At 36.2% G+C, this 27,031-nt stretch overlaps 1 protein-coding gene and 1 long non-coding RNA gene across 2 annotated transcripts; one reads left to right on the forward strand and one right to left on the reverse strand.

Moving 5' to 3' along the window:
• On the forward strand, positions 1-26,752 carry LOC142354409 (monocyte to macrophage differentiation factor-like). The gene is made up of 4 exons (XM_075406693.1): positions 1-332; positions 19,699-19,878; positions 21,547-21,726; positions 26,263-26,752. Exons 1-4 carry the CDS (start codon positions 92-94, stop codon positions 26,628-26,630), a joined length of 969 nt encoding a protein of 322 aa, XP_075262808.1. The 5' UTR covers positions 1-91; the 3' UTR covers positions 26,631-26,752.
• Positions 21,423-23,191, reverse strand: LOC142354411 (uncharacterized). The gene is made up of 2 exons (XR_012761085.1): positions 22,116-23,191; positions 21,423-21,745 (listed from the first exon to the last, which is right to left on the reverse strand). It is a non-coding gene; the product is annotated as an uncharacterized LOC142354411 (long non-coding RNA).
• Positions 26,753-27,031: the final 279 nt, after the last annotated feature.

Genomic DNA, 27,031 nt, shown 5'->3' on the forward strand with positions numbered 1-27,031 from the left:
ATGAGTACCAATGGAAACAACGTAACATCTGAATATTTGAGTTTCAGAGGCGGAAATGGTAATGAGTTTACTTAACTACTAAGTACAAACAATGAGTTTTCATACTGCTTTGACCAATTCATCTAACCAACTGGAGGAACAAATTGTCAACCATTCTATATGGATGAACCAACGCCCAAAAGATGGGCGCAATTATCGACCTACTATAATTGAAGACGTGGCTAATGTCCTTACGCATGGCATTTTTATTCTTCCATGTATATGGATGGGGTGTATGCTCTATAGTCTATCAAACTCTCAAAGTCAATCATTCACTGCCGTCTTGTATGGAGGTAAGTTGTGTTATACATAGATTGCACCAAAGTTTCATAATTTGAAATCGGTTATCGAATGAACCCAGGATTTTATCAGAAAAAACTCATCAAAAATTTCTGACACAAGGAAAAATTTCTTGACAAAGTTTGTTTGCTTCAGATGAACGGCAATTAAAACACCTCGAGGCTGATTTTAATTAATTGATGGAAGTCTGAAGCAATTATTAACATGTGTGTTTTGCATGCCCGTTTTGTTTTAGAAAATTCTTTTGTCTTTCACTTCCCGACTGACTTTCTCACGCTTAAATTCTGAATTTTTGCCTGACCGAAATTACTCGTATTCAGAGATTAAATCTGCTGCGAAAACAAAAGTGATTGTAAGATAAGGCATCGTACGGGCCTGATATTCGAGTGGATAATATTTTAGTCTATTACGTAGGAGGTCAGGGGTTTGAACAGGGAGCGAATTTTCATGCACCCATAAAAAATTATTTTGGCTAAAGCCCCTCTGAATTGCCCCGCCTATCGTTATAGAGTCATAATTTACTCAAGCTAAGGAATGCAGAACTCTGGTGGTTCACTGGCATAATTGGTCCGATCGTTTGCGTTTACATCAGACGGAGAAAACAAATCCGAGAGTGTAACATCTCAAAATGATCACCAAAAGAGTAAGGTTTCCAACAGATTCAACCAAAGTTTTCTCAACTTAAAAGAAAGAAAGAACACACAGACATCAGTGATTAAGAGATGAGAGAATTTCTGCTCTCCTTAGACATCGCCAAATCGACATGACCGGACAATATTGATTACATAATCTAACACCAACGCTCAAATCAGATTACTCTTCCAGTCTTTCTTCAAGGGAGCGAAACCCGATGCCTGTAAGACCATTCTGGTCACTCCAATCTACAAAGAGACAAAAAAAGATGATATGGCATAATATCGACCAATCAATCTGGTTGTAAACATCCAATTTATTTCAACGTTGTCATTTCTCTAGAAAATATCTTCATTTCTTCCCAGTCTTAAAGTAAAATCTAGTCTGTAATTTCTGTTGTTGTTTTTGTTGTTGATTTGCTGAACGCAGGGACGTGATTGCAGTCATCAGATTAAAATATTGTCCAATTGTTTCTGCACACTGTACAGGCGACCCAATTGCCAGGTGTAGACATTGTTTTCTGGGAAATTTTCATTAAAAGGCTTCCACATCAATTGTGCAATTCTTCGTTTTACCCCTGTGCCTTTGCAGAAATCAATATATCTATCTTGATTGCCATTATGCAAGCTTTGAAATTAAATTCAGTTGGCGCTTTTTCTGTTGTTTTTTCAAGTGTCCCGTTATCTCCATTTTGTCCTTACTGGCATATCAGTCAACTCACTTTTCTCTGTTATCAGCTTTGAAAATAAGAAAAGGTCACTTAACTGGATAAATATTGGCAAAGTTTAAAATTTTTATTTTTTCGCTGTTGTCTGATGATACTTTCCAGTTATCCATCTTACTGCCTTCTCTTTCGAAATTTCTATCAAAACTATCTTAAATGACTGCGTTACTACTGAAGCCATATAGCAACGCAGGCATTAGCAAAGGCCTTTAAAGACCTAGCTTGACAAAAATTTTCAAATCAGAGCATGTTTCTCAAAAGATACAAAAATTTTGGCTTTCTTCAGTCTCTCTTTTATATGGGACTTGCAATTATTGTCTACTAATACAAAATGCCTAGATATTTGACTATTTTAACTGATTGCAGTTCTGTTCTAGCAACCTGAAGCTCTTTTCAGCCCCTCTGAATGTCAGTTTCACGCTCTTGTCCATGGCAAGCTCCAATTTATTTTCACTTGAACCAACTTCCAATACAATCCAGATCATCTTCTTTCTCAAAAAATTTCCGCTAACAGTTAAAAGATTTAAATCATTCGGCAAAAATGAAGGGGTCGGCAAAAGCGGGACCATCAGGCAAACTATTTATAAACATTCAAAAGAACATCAGAACCAGCTGTGAGCCTTGCGATACACCACTTGTTAGACATCGTACCGTTGAACTAACATAGTCACAGCGAACAAACTTCTTTCTTTTAAATAATTTATTAAATCTTCAAGCATGCAGCCAACTATCCCGATGAATGCCAGCTTCTTTGCTATTTCAAAGAGTAACCTTGTCGAAAGCCTGAGAGCTAGTGTGTAAACATCTACTATTTTGTGCGCATCTTTTTCTAAGGCTTCATAGATTGCTTTTGAGATGGAAAGCTTGTTAGTTTGGACTGATCTCGATTTAACAAAACCATATTGAGATCCTTGAGGAAAGCTGCTCAAATTTTCGTACAGAGCAGTGAATGTTCTCTAGATTTTGCTTTCGATGTTTAATGGCCATACCGGTCTGTAATTTTAAATTTATTGTCGATTCACCTTTTTATGTATAGGCGTTGTCGCGGCAGTTTTGCAAGCGTCTGGTATTTTACCCATTCTCTTGGCATTGTTTGAAGCATTTTGTGTAACATGCTGCTTTTTTTGGACGGTCCTTGAAAGAAAGGGGGTGGTAAACCACTGTTCTCTCGACCTAATGACATCTAGAGTGGAGATAATAATTTGACAGCGTTCTCTTTGAGATGTCGAAGTTTGTCAATGGAAGGTTCTCTGCGATAATGTTGTCTTTACTGAACATCTCCTCTAGAGAGAATACTTATTTAAAGAGGTCGTTCAGCATGTCAATTTTCTCATTGACACTCGTGCTGCTTTTACCCTTAGCTATCACCAGTTTTGGTAAGCTGCAGGCTTTAGAACCTTCAAATGCTTGAAAATTAGAGCAGTGTCTCTTGAACTCAAAATTTTTTTCTGATGCAATTTTTGATCCAATTCACATGCTTTAGTGACAGCGTTTTCCATTCTTTTAAGATACAGCCGCCTATAGGACGAAGGTTTTCGCTTCAACATTTCTTTTTGCGTATTGAGATTATATGTTGAGTTTGTTATCCATTGCGGCCGCTGCTGGCAATGCTTTGTTCTTTTTAGAACATTCAGCTCAATCAGATTTTTATTTATCTGTACTTTTCTTCGCTCATTTTGTTCATGTTTATGTAACAGTCGGGATCGAAAGGGCGTGAATGCAATTACTCATTGATGCCGTCAAAATCTGTACTTACAAAGCTCCTGAAATTCCCCATAACTGGTTTGCTGTGATTTACATGACATTCGATGAACTAGCGAATAGGCCTGTGATCCGAGCAGCCATAAAATTTTGCGAACGTTGTGTATTCATCAATAGTCAGCTAAGAGTTTTTAGGGAAAGACACATCGATTGTTTTTTGCAAAAGTTGGAAAATCAATTGACTGTGAAAAATGTCCTTCAAACAGATTTAATTTTTGTCCTCTTTTCATCTAGGTTTAAAAAATAACCTCTATTTTGTTAGTGGAAAGTTTATATAGGCACAGATCAAAACAGGCAAGCTTTTTTTTGAAATGCTTTTAAAAAGCGATTTGAAGTTTTCGGCAGAGTATCAACATGAATTTGTTTTAGGAGGAATATAGAATGCTCTGATTATTTGAATGGAATATAGAATGGTCTGAGTTAACCCGCTTCGCAAGTGTCCAGAAAAACTCCCTTCATCTATTAAGAAGTTATGCTCTCTTTGATGGCAACGAGTTTCTCAATGACAATTTTTGTTTCCCACGAGTTTTCTGTCGCTTCGATATGTTATAAATTGTTTTAAGGGAAGCTCCGAGGAGAAAATGTTCTGATTTAGTCGAATTTCACAATCAACACTAAAATCAGAGTTAAGAATGGCATTCACAAATTTTATACTCCTCTCAATCATAACAAGACGTCTTTTGTTCAGCTGTAAAATATTTAAGTATCCTAGTCAGTTGGGACGGTCATTCCGTGACTCAATTTCTATTTTCAATCGATCGTTATATAAATTCAGGTTTCTGATCCGCGGTACTCCTCCACTTAGGAGCTCTTGCTTCTTCTTCAGAATCAAAATTTTCCTTTAAAGCATCCTCACTTGCGACCGCCGACTGAATGTAAAGATTTTCTGCAGAAAATTATTCTCTGAATTCGGGACTTTTCGCAATTTCGAGTCTGGTGTCGTGTTCACTGGATAATGTATCTAAGTGTGCTCGGTATTTTCCGATTTTGATAAAAAAAATTCCCAATGGTTTTAATCCAATAACTCTTGATTCTACTCCACAACTCCAGAAGTTTTCTGTAATTCGTTTCCTTTGTATGGACAAGATTTTCACATCTTCACTAACCCTTTGTGTTGTAAAACTGTGATTAATGTTGTGACTTATTTCATTGCGGAACGGGTTCCGCATTCTTAGCAGCAACAACTACCGCAGACGTCATCTGAACTTTATCACATATTTGTTTCACTGAGTTTCTCAGCTGTCTGGTCAACTTATTCTATCAGGCGTTTTCCATGTTCTTCAGTTTATCACCGATGTCTATATTTCCAATTATCTCATTTGCTTGAGAGTGGGACCTACGCACATTCATTATTACTAACTCAAATCCTAAACAAAAGCATCGCATTCACCCCTACTCCTTTTCCGTTGATGGCAGTATTCGTCAAGGCAGTAGGTTTTGATGTTAAGGGCACGAAAAACAAGAATTAGTTTTCTGATTTTCGTTTATAGTTTCTTACAAGTTGACCATTTTCCCCCATTGTGACTTGTTAGATTTTATTATTACAGAGAAATAACAAATCAGACTGACGGCTGAGACTATCAGGCTTAAATGGTTTTTCTGAAACAAAGAACTTAATCCCAGGATCGTCACAAAACCCGTCTTCAAACTACCCTAGCTCCTCTTTGCTGCTTTTCACTTCCGATTTCTCTCTCGATAGTTTTTCAAAGGGCGGGACTTTTATTATTTTCATTAGGTTATCACTGTGTTTGCGTACAATAGTCACTGTCTTGATTTGGCTTTAAGTGGAGTTGACTAACTTTTAACAAGTTCTTTGTCTTTCTGCTTTCGTTTTGACAGCAAGTCTTTCACATTATGCAAAAATGGAATAACTAATTTCTTCAATTCTGTATAGACCGTCGGTGCCCCGTTACGCAAGCAATAAAAATCGGACAACTGTTTTCAATTTTAGTATTTTTTCTACGAGTTTCGCTAAAAGCAGTTTGTGAGGATCTGTAGGTGGGTTTGTAATCGAATTTTTTTGTCGTGCCAAAATAGTATCTTGTTTTTAGGAAGCAGTTTGATTCAATTTTGAACGATTTTTGATCGATCTTTAGCTTTCGGATGAAGGTTAAAGCCTGTCTTGGAAATGACTTGTCTTGATATTCGCATTCTGTCCTTGATAATTGATTTACCGTAAATATGAAACTATTTAAAAAACTATCAGTACCTAAATGTTATATATATATATATATATATATATATATATATATATATATATATATATTATATATTATATATATATATATATATATATATATAAATATATATATATATATATATATATATATATAGCAATCTTCACAGGCATGAAACGACTCAATTGCAATCTCTGTACACAGAGTTTTCGTTAGTCTTCGACAAAATACCACGAGAAATTGATATATAAACTGCATGAAATTCCAGTGGGTGGAAAGCTGTTGAACTTGTTAGCAATCCACCTCAGCAACCGTTAACAAAATTTCAGCGTTGGAGAGAAGCCCGCTTATGTTTCTGGCAAGGAGCAGCTATCAAGCCATAGATGAATAGCTTTTGCGTAAAATTTCATTTTGATAGATGGTTTGAGAAGTTGGCGAGGAACTTGAAAGGGAGCAAAGAAAATGACATGATGCTAAATCTTGACGAAGCAAGATCTTATGACTAAAGGAAGAATCGACAGCAACTCGTGTGGAAAATGTGAAAAGTCAGAAAGACGGAGTTATCAAAAAATCTAAATTGTATTAGCCATCACGTACAACTCTCTGGTCCGGTACTCGTCGAGATTTGACATGTAAATGATAGAGCAAATCCAGAAGGCGATAAAATGGACCTTAGGCGCGAGTCACGGTTTTAAAAGTTGATTTTAAACGCTCCAAATTTAGCCCATTTCATTGTATATAGAAATCTCTCACGCCCCTATTTCGTCCCTCATAGTTACGTGATGATATTCCTTTAAATATCCATAAATAAGTGCTTTAATCTAGTTCATATTCATTTAGTTTCAAAGCCATATATAGCCAGTATTTCCATCTAGGCCTGTAACCCCAAATTTGTTTATGTTTATGAAAAACAACCGCAGAGTGACAGTTTTACTAGCAAACATATCAAGTGCCTAAAAGCCTCAAAATTTACTTTTTTGAGTTTCTTGAAGATAAATTCACATAATTAGTAAATAACTTCATGAGAGATTATGTTCTTGGTGAAGTAATTATTCTGATAAAGTAGGTGCTAATACGGAACTTGTATATGCACTTAACAAACATCAACAGACGTACAAAAGCCGGAAATTGCCCAACTTGTAGATCAGTAAATATTTGCGAAGGACCAATACAACTCGAGGCATAGTCTTGCGGAACTTACGATCACCAGAACACCGGAGAAACAGCCTGACTATCAGTTGCTAATAAAACTCAGCAAAAACTTAAACTTTTTATTCTTTCATTGAAGCTTTGTCTTTATTTTCTGATATAATAATTAAAGATTGAACTGGAAATTCTCTCAAAAGTTCTAAGTTTGACAGACTTTGTTAGAGTAGAAATTGAGACTGATAAAACTCTAAAATACAAGGCAAACTAGTGGATATATCATGCATCCGATCCGCTCAGTAAAAGGCTGTTACTAGCTAATTTCATTAAGATATATCCGCTAAAAATCGCACTGTGAAACATCAAAATAAGCCCTTGAAAATGACAATAATTATTCCAAGTTATCTCTTAAATTTACCTAAATAACACCATAGAATAATGATTCTAAAAGTCAGTGCATAACATGGTGACAGGAGTTATTAACTGTTTCCCAGCTTAACGGACCGAAATTCAGAATAATTCTTTGATAAATTCGACATTTTCTTTCTTCTTTTGACACTTTCTTTATCTTTTTCCACTTCTTTACCTTAAGAGCCTTCAACCAGCATCCAGCACTTCCTTTCCGAGCAAGACGATAATGCAGAAAGCAGTAACAAAGGAAAGAATGGGTGGAAACTGTGTTTGTGTCTTTGGGGACACAATGCAACAATAATTCAAAGTGTTTGAGTGGACAATAACTGGAACAAACTCAACTACAGCCGCCACAACGGACAAAAACAACAAAGGGTATTTGCAAACGAGGATATTGTGAGTAAATAATTTTGTAAAATTCAATTTTGGTGCTTTATTTATGTCAATTTATAAAGAACAAATTCTCCCCGCTATTAATAATTGCCGTGCTTCCCCCAATTTTGTTGAACATATTGAAGGAAATAACATCAACTATACACAAAACAGTAACAAAACGATAACATTACTGATTATTAGATAACATCAGAATAAGCTAAATTACTGAAACCATCACTTAAATATTAACGAAAAGAGGGCAAAACCTAAATTTAAACAGAATAATAAAACAATTATATTTAATTTCCCCACCTAGCTCCGGAGGTTAATGAATCAGTGACTTCGGTCATTATGCTGTTGCCTATCTGAGTCCAGCTTCCACAAGGCCTGTGCGGTTTTCCTAGACTAAGGGGCACTCTTTATTGGTGAGACTTCGGCGGCCCATACGGCTTCAGCGGTATAAGTCTGAGGATTCGACCGGAGCATTAGGAATAGGCTTATAAGCAGCCCTTCTTTATTATTTTCTGAACGAATGGTTTCAGTAGTTTCTTTTCTGATATCCTTGTGCTATTCATTTAACTGTTTTCTTCTCTTAAAACCCCTTAATCTCTCCATTAAGTTAAATGTGCTATTTAATACTTTAGAACGAAAGTAAGCCTGATAGAACGTTAAGTATATAATCTAATCGGGTAAAAAGCAAAATGGCTCACACGCAAATCAACATCACGCCCTTTTCTGGATCAGAAACGGACAGTTTTAACGAGTTTGAACAACTAATAACAGGTGCAATCGGAGTTGCAGCAATCGCAGCCGCGCAACAAGCGAATTTTCTGTAGTTACATTTAAAGGGAGATTCTTTAAGATACTTCTTAACCCTACCAGAAGCTACCAGACTAGTTTTCGCGGATAGTATAACAGCTCTAAGAAACAGATTCACGCAGGATGATTTGAGAGAGATTAGAATAATAAAGTTAGAAACTCAAAAATTCAATCCAAAAACAGATACAGTAAAAAAACTTCTTAGTAAAGTTGAGAACAGAAGCAAATAAAGCATATCCAGCACCCGAAATAGTAGTAGCGCCAGCAGGAGCAGGTGATCCTGAAGCCCGTAGATTTGAAAGACAGACAGCAGCAAGAGATTCTGCCCTTCAGATGTCAGAAAATCGAAAAGAAGCAAATAAAGCGCTTCTTCATTAAGTCTATGCCAAATTGGCTTAAGCCTAAGCTATTAGAAAGGCCAGACACAGATATAATCTATCAATTATGCACCTTAGCTAGCCAACAGATTGCAATAAGAGAGATGTGTAACAGAGAAGAGTACTTTGATGACGGATTTAATGAAATAAGTGAATCAAACACTGATAAAATGTTAAAAGCAATAACTCTTATTTCAAATAATCAAAACGAACTTGAGCAGAAAATTGAACAGAAAGTAGCACGTAAAAATGAGCCACCAGATCAAGGCCCAGTAAACATCTTCACACCACATTACCCTCAACAAATCTACAGACAAAGTTATAGACAAAATTTCCGCCCGCAATATCAAAATTATCAACCAAATTATCGTCAAAATCAGCCCAATTATCGTCAATTTCAGCAAAACTATAGGCCCCAGCAACAGTAGGCCCCCCGTGCTAATAATTACCGAGAGTTTAGACCACAATTTAATGCCCCTAGACCATTTTATCATAATGAACAGCCACAAACTCGGAATTATTGGACTGAACCTTCAAATAGCCCCCCATTTGTCCATCCAGCTTATGTTAATAGACCAATTTATTGGTTCCCTACTAAAAATACCCCTGCAAACCTTCTTCGACAGGGAATAGTTTATGATAGCCCAGCGCCAGCACAAAACCGATATGGTAGTCAACAAGCAAACCAGTTTAATCGTGCAAGTATTCTTCAAAATCGAAATATGAGAGGTATGAATTATCCATTTAATCAACAAAAAAACTAATAAAGCCACCCAACTTTAAAAAACAAAATAAAAATTATAAAAACTCAGTTAATTATTATAACGAAAGCACGTCTAGTCCTACTAGTTTAGATAAAGTAATAGAACCAGTTTATAATAAAAGTAACAAAAAGCGTAGAAAACGCAAAAATAATAATAATAATAAAAGTAAAGTGAATAATTCTGTGCAACTCCCAACACAAGTACCTCAACCCACATTAAAGCCAGTACCACATGTTCAACAATTATTTAGCATTGTCCCACTTTTAGGCAGAACATTATCCTATGTTAAAGTTAAATTTAATGGAGAATTAGAAAGACGCGCACTAATTGATACAATTTTTTTTGCAAACGTGATAAGCCGCGAGTTTTACAAGGAACTTATTAATAAAAATATCAATTCAATAACATAAATAGAAAAGCCTGATCTAGATAAAGTAAAAATGGCAAACGGAAATATAGTTAAAATTGACAAAGCAATGAAAGTTACATTTAAATTGGGCACACAAACATTCACAGGTTTGCTTGTTTTAATTGTCACAACTCCTGTAATATTAGGGAGCCCATTCTTCGTTTAACATAGAGTTAGCATCTGCCCAGGACAAAGTTACATTAAATTCCCTGATCAAACTCTGCAAATAAATGAAATAAAGCCAGAAAAGCAACCCAGAAGAGTAGTAAAACGTAAAAAATTCGAGTTTATACACAGAAAAAGCAAGTCTTACAACCAAATCAACAAGCAGTATTAGAATGAGAGCTTTATGACAAAATAGAATCATTCACTGACCTTTGTGGAGTAATAATTTCAAACGAAATCTTTGAAAAAGACAGCGAAGTAATATTAACGTCCTCTTTAAGTAAGCTTGCTGAAAATAATATTCTTTACATCTATGTCCTGAACATTACTGACCACCCAATTACTATAAATAAAGGCGAAGAAATAGCCAAATTCCCGTTCTTAACGTCTGATGAAGCTAAAAAGTTGTTAGAAGTAGATCCTCAATTAATAAATGTAGCAAAAATGAGTGAAAATTATCTAACAGAAATAAATTAACTAATCCAAGTTACAGATACCCGAAAAGAAAAGGTCAACCAGCAAAACCAGCTCCAGAATATGAAAAATTGTGTTTCCCAACGCCTGAAACGTGTCCTGATCCGACAATTTTGTCGCCCTTGCAGAGAGAAATTTTTGAACAATTGTTAAAACTGCAAGAAATGGAGAAATTAGACCCAAAGGGTAATCATCAGGACAAAAATAACCTTTTTGAGCAAAATTCCGTGGGAAAAATCAGCCCTCAATGATGAGCAAAAAGCAGTAGTAGGTGAACTACTAGTTGAATTCAGTGACATTTTTGCAAAACACAGATTTGACGTCGGATATAATACAGATTTGAAAATAAAGTTAACTCGAGAAAGAAGCATACCAATTTATGAACAAGGACCTTCAACGCCTGTCCATCTAAGAAATGAGCTACAAGTAGAACTAGCATTAATGCATTACTACGGATTGATAACAACTTTCTCCCAATCAAGATACAGTAGTCCCCTTTTTGCACAACGAAAGAACTCAGAAAGACTTACTATTAATTGACTTGAGAAAAGTAAACCATTTGTTGAAAAACGATTACGTGAATACAAATTTCCCGATTTCAAACATGAGTGACGCAATAAACTAATTTGCCGGGAAAAAACTGTTCACAAAACTTGACTGTTCTCAAGCATATCACCGCGTGCAAATGGCAGACGATGTATCAGTGCAACTGCTAGCATTTAACTTTGCTTCGAGAACTTATGCTTATAAATGTCTTGCACAAGGATTGAATAATTCAGTAACAGGATTTAGTTCCTTTATTAGACATTACTTGTCCCATAGACATTTACTTGTTGGACCCATGCCTAGCTTCAGGAAATTGTACCCAGTTTATGGACGATATCGGAAATGCAGTAACAAATTTTGAACAATTGGTACCCTCTTTACGAGAAATCTTTATCTGTATACGTCAATCGGGACTGAAACTGTCGCCCGAAAAGTGTGAAATAGCAACAGATACAATGAAATTCCTTGGAAATAACATCAGTGCAGGAGGAATATCACCAGAAAAGGCAAAAATAACGAAATTCCTCGATAAATTCAAAATGCCGAAAACAACAAAGCAAGTAAAACGATTAATCGGCTTCACGCAATTCTTCCGTAATTACATACCTAATCTAGGTGAGAAACTAATGTCATTTTACAAGCTCCTGAAGAAGGATGCAGTAATAGAAACCACAGAAGAACATGTAAAAGCATTAGAAGTAATAAAGAAGGATTTAATGGAAGCAACAAATGTAACATTGCGATTGCCAAAACCCGGTTTACAGTATGTAATTCTTTGTGACGCTAGTTACCACGGTGCAGGTTTTGTACTAATGGTGGAAGACTACGTAAATGAAACAGGAAAGAAAGAAAAGAAAACATACGCTCCCGTATCGTTTGGATGGCATTTGTTTAATGCAACGCAATTAAAGTTCTCAATTTATTACAAAGAGTTCCTAGCTTTGTACTACGCGCTGGACTACTTTTCGCACTACATTTGGGGATCAAGCAAACAAGTAATTATACTCACTGACAACAAGAGCCTTACACAATTCATTCAATCAAAAGTAATACCGCCATCTCTTTGGAATAGTTTAGACAGAATACTTGCCTTTAATATAGTAATTGCTCACATTCCTGGACGTGCTAATTATGCAGCAGATTTCCTCTCTAGTATGGAGAATGACAAAACAGCAACAATGTCTTTAAAAATAACAGATAGAATTCCAGTTAAAGAAATAGAAATTGATACAGAAGCACAAAACCCTGATGTGGAATTAAATGTATTACTAGATGCTGAAATACTCAATGATGAAATAAACGTAGACGTGTTAGATGCTCTCAAAAAACTCGGATATTACGAGGATAACAAAAAACGGCAAAGTAATTCACCAATAACAGAAATTCAAGGGCTATTTAAACTTAAAAGAAAACAAGAAATAATTTCAATTGAGTACCCAAATCCATTAGATGAGTTCCCAGATCTTACAGACAACTTAATCAGCCTTAACTTAGCAGAAGAGAAGCAGAAAGATACAGACATTAGAACAGTAATAAATTGGATTCAATAAAATAATCAACAACCAGATTTAAAGTATGCTTCAACCAATTTAAAAAAGTATTACAAACATTTAAACAGATTAATTCTTGAAGGGAATGTCTTATACCGGAATTTTTATGATGATACTGGAAAAGTACTTCATAAACAATTCTGTGTACCTAAGCATTTGTGGAAAGAGACTATATATAGGCTCCATAATTCGCAAACAGCAGGTCATTTAGGCATCAAAGCAACAATTCAGGAATTTAGAAAGCGATTTTATTATCCAGGCTTCACCGAACGTTTCATTAGTTTCATCAAAAACTGCCTTACTTGTCTCCAATTGAATAGAGTTTCAAAAAGCCATATCACACCTAAGCTGCAACTAGTCGGTTCACTACAATCATACCCAGGAGATATGCTCCAAATTGATTTAGTAGGCCCCCTAAAGTCCTCAGAATATAAGTATGTTTTGAGTGGAATAGATGTCTTCACAAAGTATCGATTTGCAGTTCACATAAATAAGTGCTAATAAATAATAGATAAGCAAATAAATATCACATAAATAAGTGCCATATTGAGAAAACTAGAACTAGAAGCCCGAGTACAGTAAATAAATGAGCAAATAAACACAGGAAGGCCAACCAGAAAACAGTTGAACACCCTGAAGAGCCACATCAGCAGAAGACTGTCCAAAAACATAGTTGTTATTATTGAAACACGAAAATGTTACTTACACTTGTCTTGAATCTCGTACTTTTCGGCCCCACTTTTGAGACTCCGATCAACACAGAAGAAGCGTTGGCCCAAGGAATAATCTTCCACAAGGAAGGAAAGATCCTTATTACTGAGAAGTTTATCAATGCAGAGTTTTTAGTACCGTTTCAGCGGTATAACTTTACAGTACGACAACAAGTAGAGACCCTACTTCTTGAACTCTCAAAGAAATGGATAACACAATCAGAGTTCAGCAACATGACGCACCACGTACCGAAACCAGACAGAAGTCTTCAATATTGACTGGCTTTACTCGAAGATCCTAAAGGAAACAATCGAAGCCGAAATTGAAGTCTTTAAACTACGCAATGAAACCGAAAAACTCCTCACCAGAGTCGAAGAGGACCCCCGAAACAGACAGAAAAGAGTCGCCCGCTTGCTATGGAAGCCGCAGTCGCTGGAATTGGACTCTTCGGTCCAGGAATAGCAATGAGCAGCGGAGGATGCGGTGGAATCACAGGAATTTTCGGTTCATGCCAACGAACGTCTCAAAACGCTGAAAATATCGATCGATTAGCCAACAGTTTTAACAGCCTCAACGACTCTGTCATGGAAATTGGCGCACAAACAGATGAGAAATTCTTTCTAGTTGCTGACGAACTTGCAAAGCTTTATAAAGTTCAAAACGAAATGCAAGAAAACCAGAACAGAAACTGGAAACTAGTTGAGGAACAATTCGCAATTGTAGACCAGAATCTGAACGCAATAGCAACATGCATGGAAATTCAAGCAACACAACAACAATTGAACTTTAACTTTGACACAGCAGCATCATTACTTCTTACTCTTTATGCAGATATAAAGTTATCGAGCAGCCTAATATTCTTTCCGAATTAATGTTATAAATGCTATTCCTACTTTACTCGATAAACGTCTTCCAATCTCTTTAGTACCGCGAAAATCTTTGATAAAGATCCTGGATGCAGTCCATGATAGCCAAAAGAACGCCCCAGATCGTCTAACTTTGGAAATACCCATGACTGGCATACTTTCGTACTACGATGCGAAATTAGTACAAGAGATTTCGACAGTTGAAGACGGACTTTTACTGACATTAGCCATTCCCCTAGCCTCTAGCCAGACAGTGTTTAAAGTTTATCGTGCAAATGTAATCCCTATGCCCCAGAAGGACTCTGTAGACGCCTTACAATGGGTGATCGAGGAAGAGTACTTAGCAAACATTTAATGGACTCAGTTCCAAACATAAACGAACTACCGAAATATGAATCAAGCACTGATGCCAACCTCGATTTACTAAAGAAAGTCAAAACAGAATTTATCTATTCAAATCGAAAGTTATCAACAGAATTACTTGACGATATAGCGAAGCCTATTACTACTTAAATGAAGTCATTTAAACCAGCACTAATTGACAAACTTGAATCTTACGTCCCGATTAAACTTTCTCTTTCGCTAACAATCATTGTCTTTATCGGAAATCTAGCCCTACATATTCTCTTCATGTACTTATACCATAAAGTAGCCTTTGTACGACGAATGGTACCAAATTTCATGAAGCTTAACGGAACCAATGTACCGCTAAACCCAGTAGTTTCCGTACCCAAACATCTGAAAGCAGACGTCGTTACAAATCTAGCCAAACAACTAAAGCAACCGCCAACAGTCATCTCTCCAGAAGAACTTGGAACCCTCAAACGACAACGACGAAATTCAATGCCAGCAGCCTCTACCATGTCACTCAACACCATGGATCGATTCAACACAGAAGACGAACTGGACAACCAAGCTTAACCCCGAGACGAGAGTATACTTTAAATTCTTTGAAGTCTTATATAGTTCAACAAGTATTAATCCTTTAATTGACTAAGTATCCATCCCTTCACTCATTAAGTTCCTATCACAAGTGCTTTGAATCATCACACCAGTGCTTCAATCCCAAAAATTAACCCGTGCTTTAAACCATTCATTCAACCAGTATCCTTCTCCTACCCATTCTCAAAGTTTAGAGCCATTATTCAGTGAAATAACCATAATTATTTCCGGTGCTAATTCCCGTTATTCTCTTAATCTTAACTTTAACTTATGTCTCATGCTTTCCTTCCGAAATAGCGCATCTTCAACATCCTTAATGTTCCTTCAAAGCCTTTAATCTTGTCTTAACCTTCTCCATTTTAATCTTTATCTCAATTTGTCTTAACGTAAACTTTATTTTCTCTCAACTTCCTTAATTGTCTTTAACTTAAATGTTTTCGTTCAAAAACTCTTTTCTAAGAAAACATAAATTGGGTGGCTCCAACAAAAATGTGTGTAACCTCATACTCGTGCAGATTATATGTTATAGAAAAATTGTAAAACCCCAGTTCCTTCTCAAAATTTTCATGGAAAATTTTCATAAAGTCCGGTAGTGTCACGCCCCTATTTCGTCCCTCATAGTTACGTGATGATATTCCTTTAAATATCCATAAATAAGTGCTTTAATCTAGTTCATATTCATTTAGGTTCAAGGCCTTATATAGCCAGTATTTCCATCTAGGCCTGTGGCCCCAAATTTGTTTATCTTTATGAAAAACAACCGCAGAGTGACAGTTTTACTAGCAAACATCAAGTGCCTAAAAGCCTCAATATTTACTTTTTTGAGTTTCTTGAAGATAAATTTGCATAATTAGTAAATAACTTCATGAGAGATTATGTACTTGGTGGAGTAATTATTCTGATAAAGTAGGTGCTAATACGGAACTTGTATATGTACTTAACAAACGTCAAGAGACGTACAAAAGCCGGAAATTGCCCAACTTGTAGATCAGTAAATATTTGCGAAGGACCAATACAACTCGAGGCATAGTCCTGCGGAACTTACGATCACCAGAACACCCGAGAAACAGCCTGACTATCAGTTGCTAATAAAACTCAGCAAAAACTTAAACTTCTTATTCTTTCATTGAAACTTTGTCTTTATTTTCTGATATAATAATTAAAGATTGAACTGGAAATTCTCTTAAAACTTCTAAATTTGACAGACTTTGTTAGAGTAGAAATTGAGACTGATAAAACTCTAAAATACAAGGCAAACTAGTGGATATATCATGCATCCGAACTGCTCAGTAAAAGGCTGTTAATAGCTAATTTCATTAAAATATATCCCCTAAAAATCGCACTGTGAAACATCAAAGTAAGCCCTTGAAAATGACAATAATTATTCCAAGTTATCTCTCAAATTTACCTCAATAACACCATAGAATAATGATTCTAAAAATCAGTGCGTAACAAAATCCATATCTTCTTAATTCTGTATTGAATTTAATGTTTCGAAAAGATTAATCTCCTTGGATTTCGATCGGTGACACTAGACATAGTCCAGAGTTTAGTATACCAAACCTCAGACCAAAGATGAGCGATCAAAATTTCTTTGTCCAATCTACGACATCCCTGACCAAATCCTCAATAATCTATCACAATTGATTCTTAAGAGCTTTAACTAAATCGAGAGTTGTACATGAGTTCTAGGCTCGTGCGAAACTTGCAATCCTTATAGGGAACGTATTGCCAAATGGTCCACAATTGAGAGGAAGCCACTACTAGTACTGCTACTACCTTATGATCTCACTGTGTTCATGTTTGCAAACGTCAGCGGGTCTGGTTCATCAACACAATGATTTACTACACACCGCCACAAATTTTGAATATTATTTTAAGTTGGTAACTGTTTAATTGCTTTTGAACGAAGTTCATAGCAATTATTGTAAACGTGTGTCTTTTTTATGCAAAAGTTTCGCGTGGCAGTTTTGACTTTTCGAGTGACTTTTACGCCCTTGACTTTTTGCGTTTCGCGTGATCTAAAATTCTCTCTCAATCGCAATTTCAAGCAGCTGAATTCAATTGGCGGCAATTTAATACTAAAAGTCAAATGAAAAGTGCGCCGAAACTGATGCCATTTTTACTTTAAATCTTAATAGTGGTATATGTTAACCTCTAATGTGGTTCTTTGAAGCCCACTATTGAACTTCTTAGTCCCATTTAGGTCCCCCCCCCCCCCGACTGAAGCAGGCTGCATTTGATTAGAGCTCCCACTAGTCGTTCGAGAGCAATTCTTCCGACGTTTAGTCGGTTATGTTGACATGTTGTCAAAAAGTTTCTCTTAACATCTTTGAGCTTGTTGTTTTTTCGGAATCAAATATTAAATTTTGGGCGTTTTCTGACTTATTAGATTCATTAATATACAGGTTAGATAAATTTCGAGTCATCTATGTGAAAAGCTTTCAAGTACGTAAGATTTGTGAACAAATTGTCTTAATTGCTCACAAACAAAGTTCGAAAAAATTTTGGTCCTCAAAAACAATAAAAACAGGAAAAGCAGTCACTGAAAAGTTCTCTTTACTGGTCTCGAACTGTACAAATCCTAAAACTGTTGAGAAAACAAAATCAATTTGTTGAGAAGACAAAATCAACAAATTAAATTTTTTAAGTAATTCCTATTGCACGCCCTAAGCTTAAGCTAGCATCCCTTAGAATTTTCTCCTTTGCAAATCTTTGATGAATTTTCTGCGCAAGTTTTGCTACGATGAGGGTTGAAAATGAGATCTCAACATATGGGAACTCATTTTTTTGTATAAAGAGGAAGAAGATTCAAGAAAGATACTTGAATCTGATGACGTCCAATATAAGTATGATAGTTTTAATTATTTTTATTGAATGAACTGCTTAATGTTAACAAGAGAACTTGCGGGGTTCTTTGCGATTCCAAATTGAAAAAGAGAATTTCGTTAAAAACATTTTATTCTTCATTTTAAGTTAGTTAAAATTGCCTGATGATGTTTAATAATTACTTTTGGAAAAGCACTATGAGGAAATTCATTGTTGAGACTCGAGATTATGAGTATAAACTGACATCGATTTATCTTTCCTAAAAATATAGAAAAGTTTTTCTCTAATTTTTGTTGTAGCTTTTCTATATTTTTTTTTAGAAAAAGCTGTTTTTCTTATCCACAAGTTGCTAAAGAATTATAATGGTTTTTCAGTCGTCTCGACTTTTGTCTCTACATCCATTTTTACTTTGTTTTGTCTGAAATCAAGTCTAACTACACTGCAGTTTTGAAAAGATGTAGTGATCAAATGTCGATTTATCCAATTGAGTTTTCCCCAAATTTTTGGATGAAAAAAAATTAAACGAAAACGTACCATATTTTGGGAAATTAAATTGAAATAAGAGGTTTATTAAGCGTGAACTTATAAATTCATAGGAGGCTAATTGAACCTGTTATTTCCAACTAACTTTCCAAGTCTTAATCCGCAACCTTGTTGAAAAATTCAGAAAACTTCTTTTTTCAAATAATTTATCTCATTCTGTTTCTGCGTCACTGATTCTGTTGGAACGTTGTGCCATTCATCGACTCGAACTATCGGACTTGCTTGAGCAATTGTTAGATATGATAAAACTCGTTATAGAGGTTATTGATTGCTCTCAAACAAAGATAGTAGCAATTATAGTAGTCTTGCGAATTTTTAATGTGATTTTTCGGTTGAACGATTTTTTGTCTGACCCATTTGTCTTCTCGTCATCAAAAACGGGATAAACAGGTAGCGCTCGGAAGACATTAAGTTCTCTTAGAGCCCTAAGCTTAACTATACTTTATCAATGCGATCCACCAAAACTGTTTTTAGGAGTCGAATTCATAGTGTGAAGAGCGGTTCTTAGTCTTAAAAGATTGACCTTCTCTGTCAACCCCACCCCCCCCCTCAGTCACCCCCAACCCCCCTTCCCCAAACTCTTTCACCCTCGATCAGCACGGCGATTTGGAACGCCCTCTCGTCCAGTTCTCGCACAGCCCAACACCTCGTCATTTGTGCCCCCCCCCCCCTCCAATCCTTTGACTCCTTCACTCTGCTCACACCCAACTGATGAATTTCTAAGCCTCAGCTGGCTACTCCCGAAGCCCACCGCTCGCCAGTCGATTGATCGATTGAGAGCAATTCACCTGACGTTTGTTGGTTATGTTTGAACAAGAATTCGTTTTCTCGATTTTGTTTTTTTGTTCACGTGCGGCAATTAGATTTTGTGTTCGCTGTTTTTCGAGTTTTCTGATTGAGATTTTTTTTTTGAATGACTTCCCGAATCAATTCCTGGTCAATTCCAGCTCTTGTTTTTTGCTTAGTCAATATATGTTTGACCCCCTCAATCACCCTCGGATAGGTGTAAAAAATCAATTAACCATGATAAACTAAAAATCATATACTAAATTACCTAAAAATCAAATAATAGGGGTCATAATCTACCGGGGTTGATGATAGCTGCAGTTCTAATTTATGTCTTGGTGTTTGTTTCAGGTGCGCTAGTGCAGTTACTGACTTGTTCGACTGTTCACCATCTCATGTCTCTCTGCGGTCACAGTTCCTCCTTGATAGGCAAGCTAGCACACGTTGGAGACAGAGTTGCCATTTTCATATTCATAGCTGCTTCTTACACACCCTGGTTGGTCTTGCGAAGCTATGGGGCTGTCAACCCTCGTGAGTGTTTTTTGGTATTCGAAAAGCAAAAAAAATCTAAAAATAATTAAACTGTAAAGCAAAATAATTGGATTAGCAGTTGGTAAATTGACGTTGTATCGCAAATGTAGTATCAAAAAAAGTATATCGCAAATGACAGGTAATGCAATTTTGTTTCAAAAAAGGCTGGGGATCCTCAAGTAACGCTTTGTTGGCCGCACTAAGCCGTCGTTATGGTGTCTCTACAGGAGTCGAAGTATAATACAAGAAAGGTTTCCCTATCATCGTTTTCTCTGGTCAAGAAGGTTTGTCCAAAATATTGGAATCGGATCTAAGATATATTTGAAATTCTTAGAAGACCACGTGTCTATTGAAGCCTTCGTGTTTTATTTAACTAGCAGGCACTTACCATAGTTGATAGTGGGATATGCTCAATAAATTAAATAATATGGTTTATAATAATGAGTTTTGTACTTCGATATCAATTACCCAAGGCAGTAAAATTGGTACGATTGATTTTGATCAAAGATTTATTGTTGCTTTTAAAACGACTTGCTTGCAGAGAAAATTTGAAAATTAAAGTTCAAAGCTTAAGTGGGTATATAACAAATATGTAATAAGTTTTAATGGCTTTCTTGTAACAAAGCTAAGTCTGATATAAAACTTGTTGGTATTGTTTTAACTTCGAGTTCTTAGTTTGAGAGTATTTCTTGTGACCGTCAGTTCAAGAATGATCTCCGTTTCGACTGCCATTACTCAATTTTTTCTCTGAGACCAATTGTGTAAACTTACCACTGTTAATTTTGAACTCAAATTGTGTGAATGGTAAATCGTCAGTTAAGTTCTAAAGTTCACTGTACTCGTAAAATTAGTCTATTTGTCACCTGTCGTTAATTGGTCTGGAACGAAGTTTGAAGCAATTATTGTATTCCAGAAAAAATGTTTTCTCGAACGTTTTTCTAGAATGATCTTACGCACGACCAAGTGATTTCACTTTTCTTCGAAAGAGGTATTAACTGGTAAAGCCCGAGGGCAATTAGTCGCTGTGACCCTTATTAAACAATTAGTGTAAAGTATTGACCTTCTCTGTCAACCCCCCCCCCCCTCAGTCACCCCCAACCCCCCTTCCCCAAACTCTTTCACCCTCGATCAGCACGGCGATTTGGAACGCCCTCTCGTCCAGTTCTCGCACAGCCCAACACCTCGTCATTTGTGCCCCCCCCCCCCCAATCCTTTGACTCCTTCACTCTGCTCACACCCAACTGATGAATTTCTAAGCCTCAGCTGGCTACTCCCGAAGCCCACCGCTCGCCAGTCGATTGATCGATTGAGAGCAATTCACCTGACGTTTGTTGGTTATGTTTGAACAAGAATTCGTTTTCTCGATTTTGTTTTTTGTTCACGTGCGGCAATTAGATTTTGTGTTCGCTGTTTTTCGAGTTTTCTGATTGAGATTTTTTTCTGAATGACTTCCCGAATCAATTCCTGGTCAATTCCAGCTCTTGTTTTTTGCTTAGTCAATATATGTTTGACCCCCTCAATCACCCTCGGATAGGTGTAAAAAATCAATTAACCATGATAAACTAAAAATCATATACTAAATTACCTAAAAATCAAATAATAGGGGTCATAATCTACCGGGGTTGATGATAGCTGCAGTTCTAATTTATGTCTTGGTGTTTGTTTCAGGTGCGCTAGTGCAGTTACTGACTTGTTCGACTGTTCACCATCTCATGTCTCTCTGCGGTCACAGTTCCTCCTTGATAGGCAAGCTAGCACACGTTGGAGACAGAGTTGCCATTTTCATATTCATAGCTGCTTCTTACACACCCTGGTTGGTCTTGCGAAGCTATGGGGCTGTCAACCCTCGTGAGTGTTTTTTGGTATTCTAAAAGCAAAAAAAATCTAAAAATAATTAAACTGTAAAGCAAAATAATGGGATTAGCAGTTGGTAAATTGACGTTGTATCGCAAATGTAGTATCAAAAAAAAGTATATCGCAAATGACAGGTAATGCAATTTTGTTTCAAAAAAGGCTGGGGATCCTCAAGTAACGCTTTGTTGGCCGCACTAAGCCGTCGTTATGGTGTCTCTACAGGAGTCGAAGTATAATACAAGAAAGGTTTCCCTATCATCGTTTTCTCTGGTCAAGAAGGTTTGTCCAAAATATTGGAATCGGATCTAAGATATATTTGAAATTCTTAGAAGACCACGTGTCTATTGAAGCCTTCGTGTTTTATTTAACTAGCAGGCACTTACCATAGTTGATAGTGGGATATGCTCAATAAATTAAATAATATGGTTTATAATAATGAGTTTTGTACTTCGATATCAATTACCCAAGGCAGTAAAATTGGTACGATTGATTTTGATCAAAGATTTATTGTTGCTTTTAAAACGACTTGCTTGCAGAGAAAATTTGAAAATTAAAGTTCAAAGCTTAAGTGGGTATATAACAAATATGTAATAAGTTTTAATGGCTTTCTTGTAACAAAGCTAAGTCTGATATAAAACTTGTTGGTATTGTTTTAACTTCGAGTTCTTAGTTTGAGAGTATTTCTTGTGACCGTCAGTTCAAGAATGATCTCCGTTTCGACTGCCATTACTCAATTTTTTCTCTGAGACCAATTGTGTAAACTTACCACTGTTAATTTTGAACTCAAATTGTGTGAATGGTAAATCGTCAGTTAAGTTCTAAAGTTCACTGTACTCGTAAAATTAGTCTATTTGTCACCTGTCGTTAATTGGTCTGGAACGAAGTTTGAAGCAATTATTGTATTCCAGAAAAAATGTTTTCTCGAACGTTTTTCTAGAATGATCTTACGCACGACCAAGTGATTTCACTTTTCTTCGAAAGAGGTATTAACTGGTAAAGCCCGAGGGCAATTAGTCGCTGTGACCCTTATTAAACAATTAGTGTAAAGTACACCTCCAAGCTGCTTATTTCTTGAAAAGCATTATTAGTTATTTTCTTTTGAAAGTAATGATACAATTTTATATCAGAATTTCATTTTTGTAGCAACTTTTTTGTCCTTGGTCCCAGTGGTCTCTTTTACTAAGAGTCTCAACAGTCTTGCGCTGTCCTTTTCCACAATCTTCGGGCTAACTTTTATTTTCCAAACCCTCCAATTAGCGGTCGTTTATGCGCACAAAATGAAATTGTATTATTTCAATGTTCGTAAAAAACTGAAATAATCCTTTAAGCGACAATTTGTTTGGTTGTTTTGGAAAAATGAGTCCTAAACATCTGACGTCATGTTCACTGCAAATCAGTTTCTGTATTCGTGCAATTTGTGACTGGATTGCGTGCGTACTGTTATTTTCACACTTGAGCGAGTTTTACTTTTTGTTCTTTACTGGAGCGAGTTTTTGTTTGCACGAATAGTTATTTAGTCTAGCATGACTTGCCTCACTCTCAAAATGACTTTCCTCCCTCGAATTACTTTTTGAATTCATAATTTAAAGGAGTTTTGGTCAATTCAGGATATCAAAATCTAATTAAAATTTATGAAGGCAGCTTTACAGTACAGAAATCTAATAACTCAGTTTCCGACGTCACAAATATTTGAATAAAACTTTCTTTCAAAAGTTTTTGGGTCCCATTATTTCCATTTGTCTTTTGAGACTACAGGCCTATGAAGATATCAAAGCATTTTTCTGGTAATCTGTCAGCCATTTTTATTCAGTCCCATTATTTTGCTTTCCAAAATACGTACATGCTCAATAGAAAGCGTATGTGGGGCACAATTGTTTTTTTTTTAAATGAAACCAGCTCAATTTAATTTTTGGGGTACTAAGTTTTTTGATTGCTCTCAAACGAAGTTTGTAGCAATTATATTATTCCTGTCTGTCTTTTTTAATGCGATTTTTTGCTGGACAATTTTTCGTCTGACGCATTTGATTTTCGTCCTCAAAAATGGGATAAACAGGTAGCGCCCAGCGGGCATTAAGTGCTCTTAGAGCCTTTCAGCTCACTAGTCTTCAAGTATGCGGTTCACAGAATCTGTTTTGAAGACTTATACTTATGGTGCGAAGGGCGGTTCATAGAGATTGACCCCCCCCCCCCCCCACTGTTACCACCCCCATCAGCCCCCCCCCCCTCGGTGCATCCCCCCGCTGCGCTGATTTACGCCCCTTCATTTAACTAAAGCTAGCCTCACTGACTAGCTACTGACGAAGCCAACCGCTCGCCGGTCGTTTGAGAGCAATTTTCCCGACGTTAGTTTTCATCTTTTTCGGCTGAAAATATTCCAATCATTTTAGGTCAATTTATTTTCCGGTTTTTTCATTAATTTAAATTTTTCGTGCCTATTAGAACTTGATGTTTGTTACTGAATTATTGTAGAAAGAAGAATTAGCGCAGCAAGAACTTAACAGCTAAGAAACGATTAAAAAAGCTTTGAGTTAGAAGAAAACGGACTTGTATTTTTAGTGATGGCGTTATGTTATGCCTACTGGACCTAACTGTTTGAATGCAGTGCCATCAATGAATTACTGGCACTGGCGTTTCATCGGTGGAATATAATTTTCTAAGGGACTTTAATTTCTATGAACATTTACTCGTTAAAGACCAATTGTGTGCATCTAAGTGGTGCCAAACTTTTATGCCCTAATTCTTGAGTATTATTCTTGAGTTATTAATTTCGAATATCAATTTTGAGAAAGCTCCTTTAGGGCTTTTTCTTTATAGACCGTATGGGTCATAAAATTGACAGTACGTATCTAACCCAAAAAATCGAGTCGTCTCTTAAAGGACTTTTGGTCAATCTGCCTATCTTGTTTCTTCTGTTGTTTCAATTCATGGAAGGCCACAAGCGTCTATTGTGGCTAATTTTTTCTTTCAAATTATTCACGTCTAAGAACTCAATAATACGTCACCCTCTGCGGTAGTGCGAAAATGCAGAAAGTTTGAAGTGCTGGTTTTCAATTAATTCAGTCCGGAAATTGCTTTCCAAACTAAGCATTATGTTCGAAACGTTGTTGAACATAATTTAGTAATAGGAGTTGGTTTCCTATTCCTTCTGAAAAAATCGAAAAAAATTTGAAGATTATTTGTAAAAAAAAGTTTGTTTTGGCTACGGTGAAGAAGCATCTGTGAACTAGCAGAGAACTGCATTTTTTCATAAAATTTGGTTGTGCTTGATTTCAGTTCTACAGGTAGAAGGCGTTTAAGCAAAGATTTGAAGCGAGAAACAATAAACCGAGCTTGAAACATGCTTTTGAAAATTCTTCTAATTAAACGTTGAATGATTCTAATTTTTCTGAATATGCGTTGTTTTAACGCTGAAACTCATTCAAAAAAAGAACGTACACAAATTTTTGTTCGAAAAATAAGTCTAGCGAATAATCATTTTTATGATCCCAAGTACTTTTAGTACATTGACCTGAATGATATTTAAAATATTTATGCTACTTATAAGTGATGCCTTGTGTGTTTATTCTTGTCGATAATTGAGTTCAAGATGCACCTTTTTTTCACAATGAAGATGCAACCAAATGTTCTTTTATTCCGTTGCTTTCCCCCTCTTATTAAGCAATCTATTTGAAACTCAAGCTTCCCATGATATGGAAGCTAAGATAAAAAAATCATTTTTTTAAAATTCTATCCAGTGTTTTAAAATTTGACAGTTTAGAGCTTTGTGCAAAAACACAATATCGATTCTAAACATAAGACTTTAGGTTCAAAAATTAGTAGGCTTTGCAATTATTGTAAACCTGTTGGTCTTTTTTGTGCAAAATTTTCTCTTGACCGTTTTGACTTTTCAAGTCATTTTGGCACCTTAAACTTTTGGTTTTATGTGATCTAAATGTTTCTCATTCACGAGTGTCAGCAGCTGAACTCAACTGGCGGCAGTTCGCTACTAAAATTCAAATGAAAATTGGCGCCTAAATGGGTGTAATAGGGTTCGAAATCGATTCTTCCGACGTTAGTCATTTTTATGTTTCGGGAATAAAACCAATTGACCTCAGGGTATAAAGTCGCTTTTGAAAGAATTAAGTCTCTTGTACCTCCTATATTTCCGGCACGACATCTGAATTTTCTTGTAAACTGAAAATTGGAGGAAAAAAACGAAAAACTGTTTTGTCGTACAGACTTGATTTAGACTTAATGAACTCCCAATTTTGAAAAAAAAAAACATTCTCCATTGCAAAAAAGAGAATAGATGTATCTTGGGCGAAAGTTATGTAAAATTGGTGGTTCTGAAAGGTTTCTATTTTCATGCATGAACAAAAGCGTATCTAAAACAGCTCAGTACTAATGTTTTTTGGAAATTTAAAATATTTTGAAGAATCGAAATAACCTATTGTCTCTGGATAAATTCAACATTTTTGACACGTTGATGAGGTATGCTGGAACCTTCTTAGCTACATTCAAACTCACACGATCCGTCTTGTTTTTGTTTAGAAACGGTGCTGTGGATTATATGGGCTATAGTTGTGATTGGTTTATTCATTCAAGTCTTCTACCACGACGAATACCAAAATGCTGAAGTCTTACTTTACGTAGCTGTTGGAATCGGACCCTCGGCAGTCATCATAGAAAGTATCTGCTTCAACGGGTGGAAAGAACTGGCCTTTGGAGGCGCCATGTACATATTTGGGGTGATATTCTACAAACTAGATGGAATAATGCCCTTCGCACACGCGGTATGGCACTTGTTTGTGATCACGGGGGCGCTCACGCACTACTACGCCATATATACGAACCTCTACAAGAACTCTAGTTTGTGTGTCACAACTAAACCCTTCTTTCTAGAAGCTCTTGGCTTCTAAATGCACAACCAACCAATCTTCTGTATTCACTCTTAAGTATTTTTAATAATGGTTATTATATAATAAAAATCAGATCTATTCTGCAATGCAGACCCCCCCCCCCCCACGTTATTATTTTTGCTCACAAAATATGTGTTTTTATATAGCACGTTACTATGCAAAAATCATCACTTGGGCTTTTGGGAGAGGGGGTTAAAATTTATATACCCAGAAAACTTGGGGGGGGGGCAGAAGAGAGAAGAGATCCTGGAAGTCTTTGGTTATAATAACCGAGGCAATTATGTTATTAAATTTTGAACTTCTCTATAAATCCTCTGAGCTAAACATAATTTCTTTCTTTAAAGAAGCAATGCTGGTCGTTTTTTACAACTTAAATAGATCCCGGGTCGCCACTTCCTAGT

Source organism: Convolutriloba macropyga, chromosome 15 (genome assembly GCF_964194025.1).
Source record: "Convolutriloba macropyga chromosome 15, txConMacr16.3, whole genome shotgun sequence".
Taxonomy (NCBI): Eukaryota; Metazoa; Xenacoelomorpha; order Acoela; family Convolutidae; genus Convolutriloba; species Convolutriloba macropyga.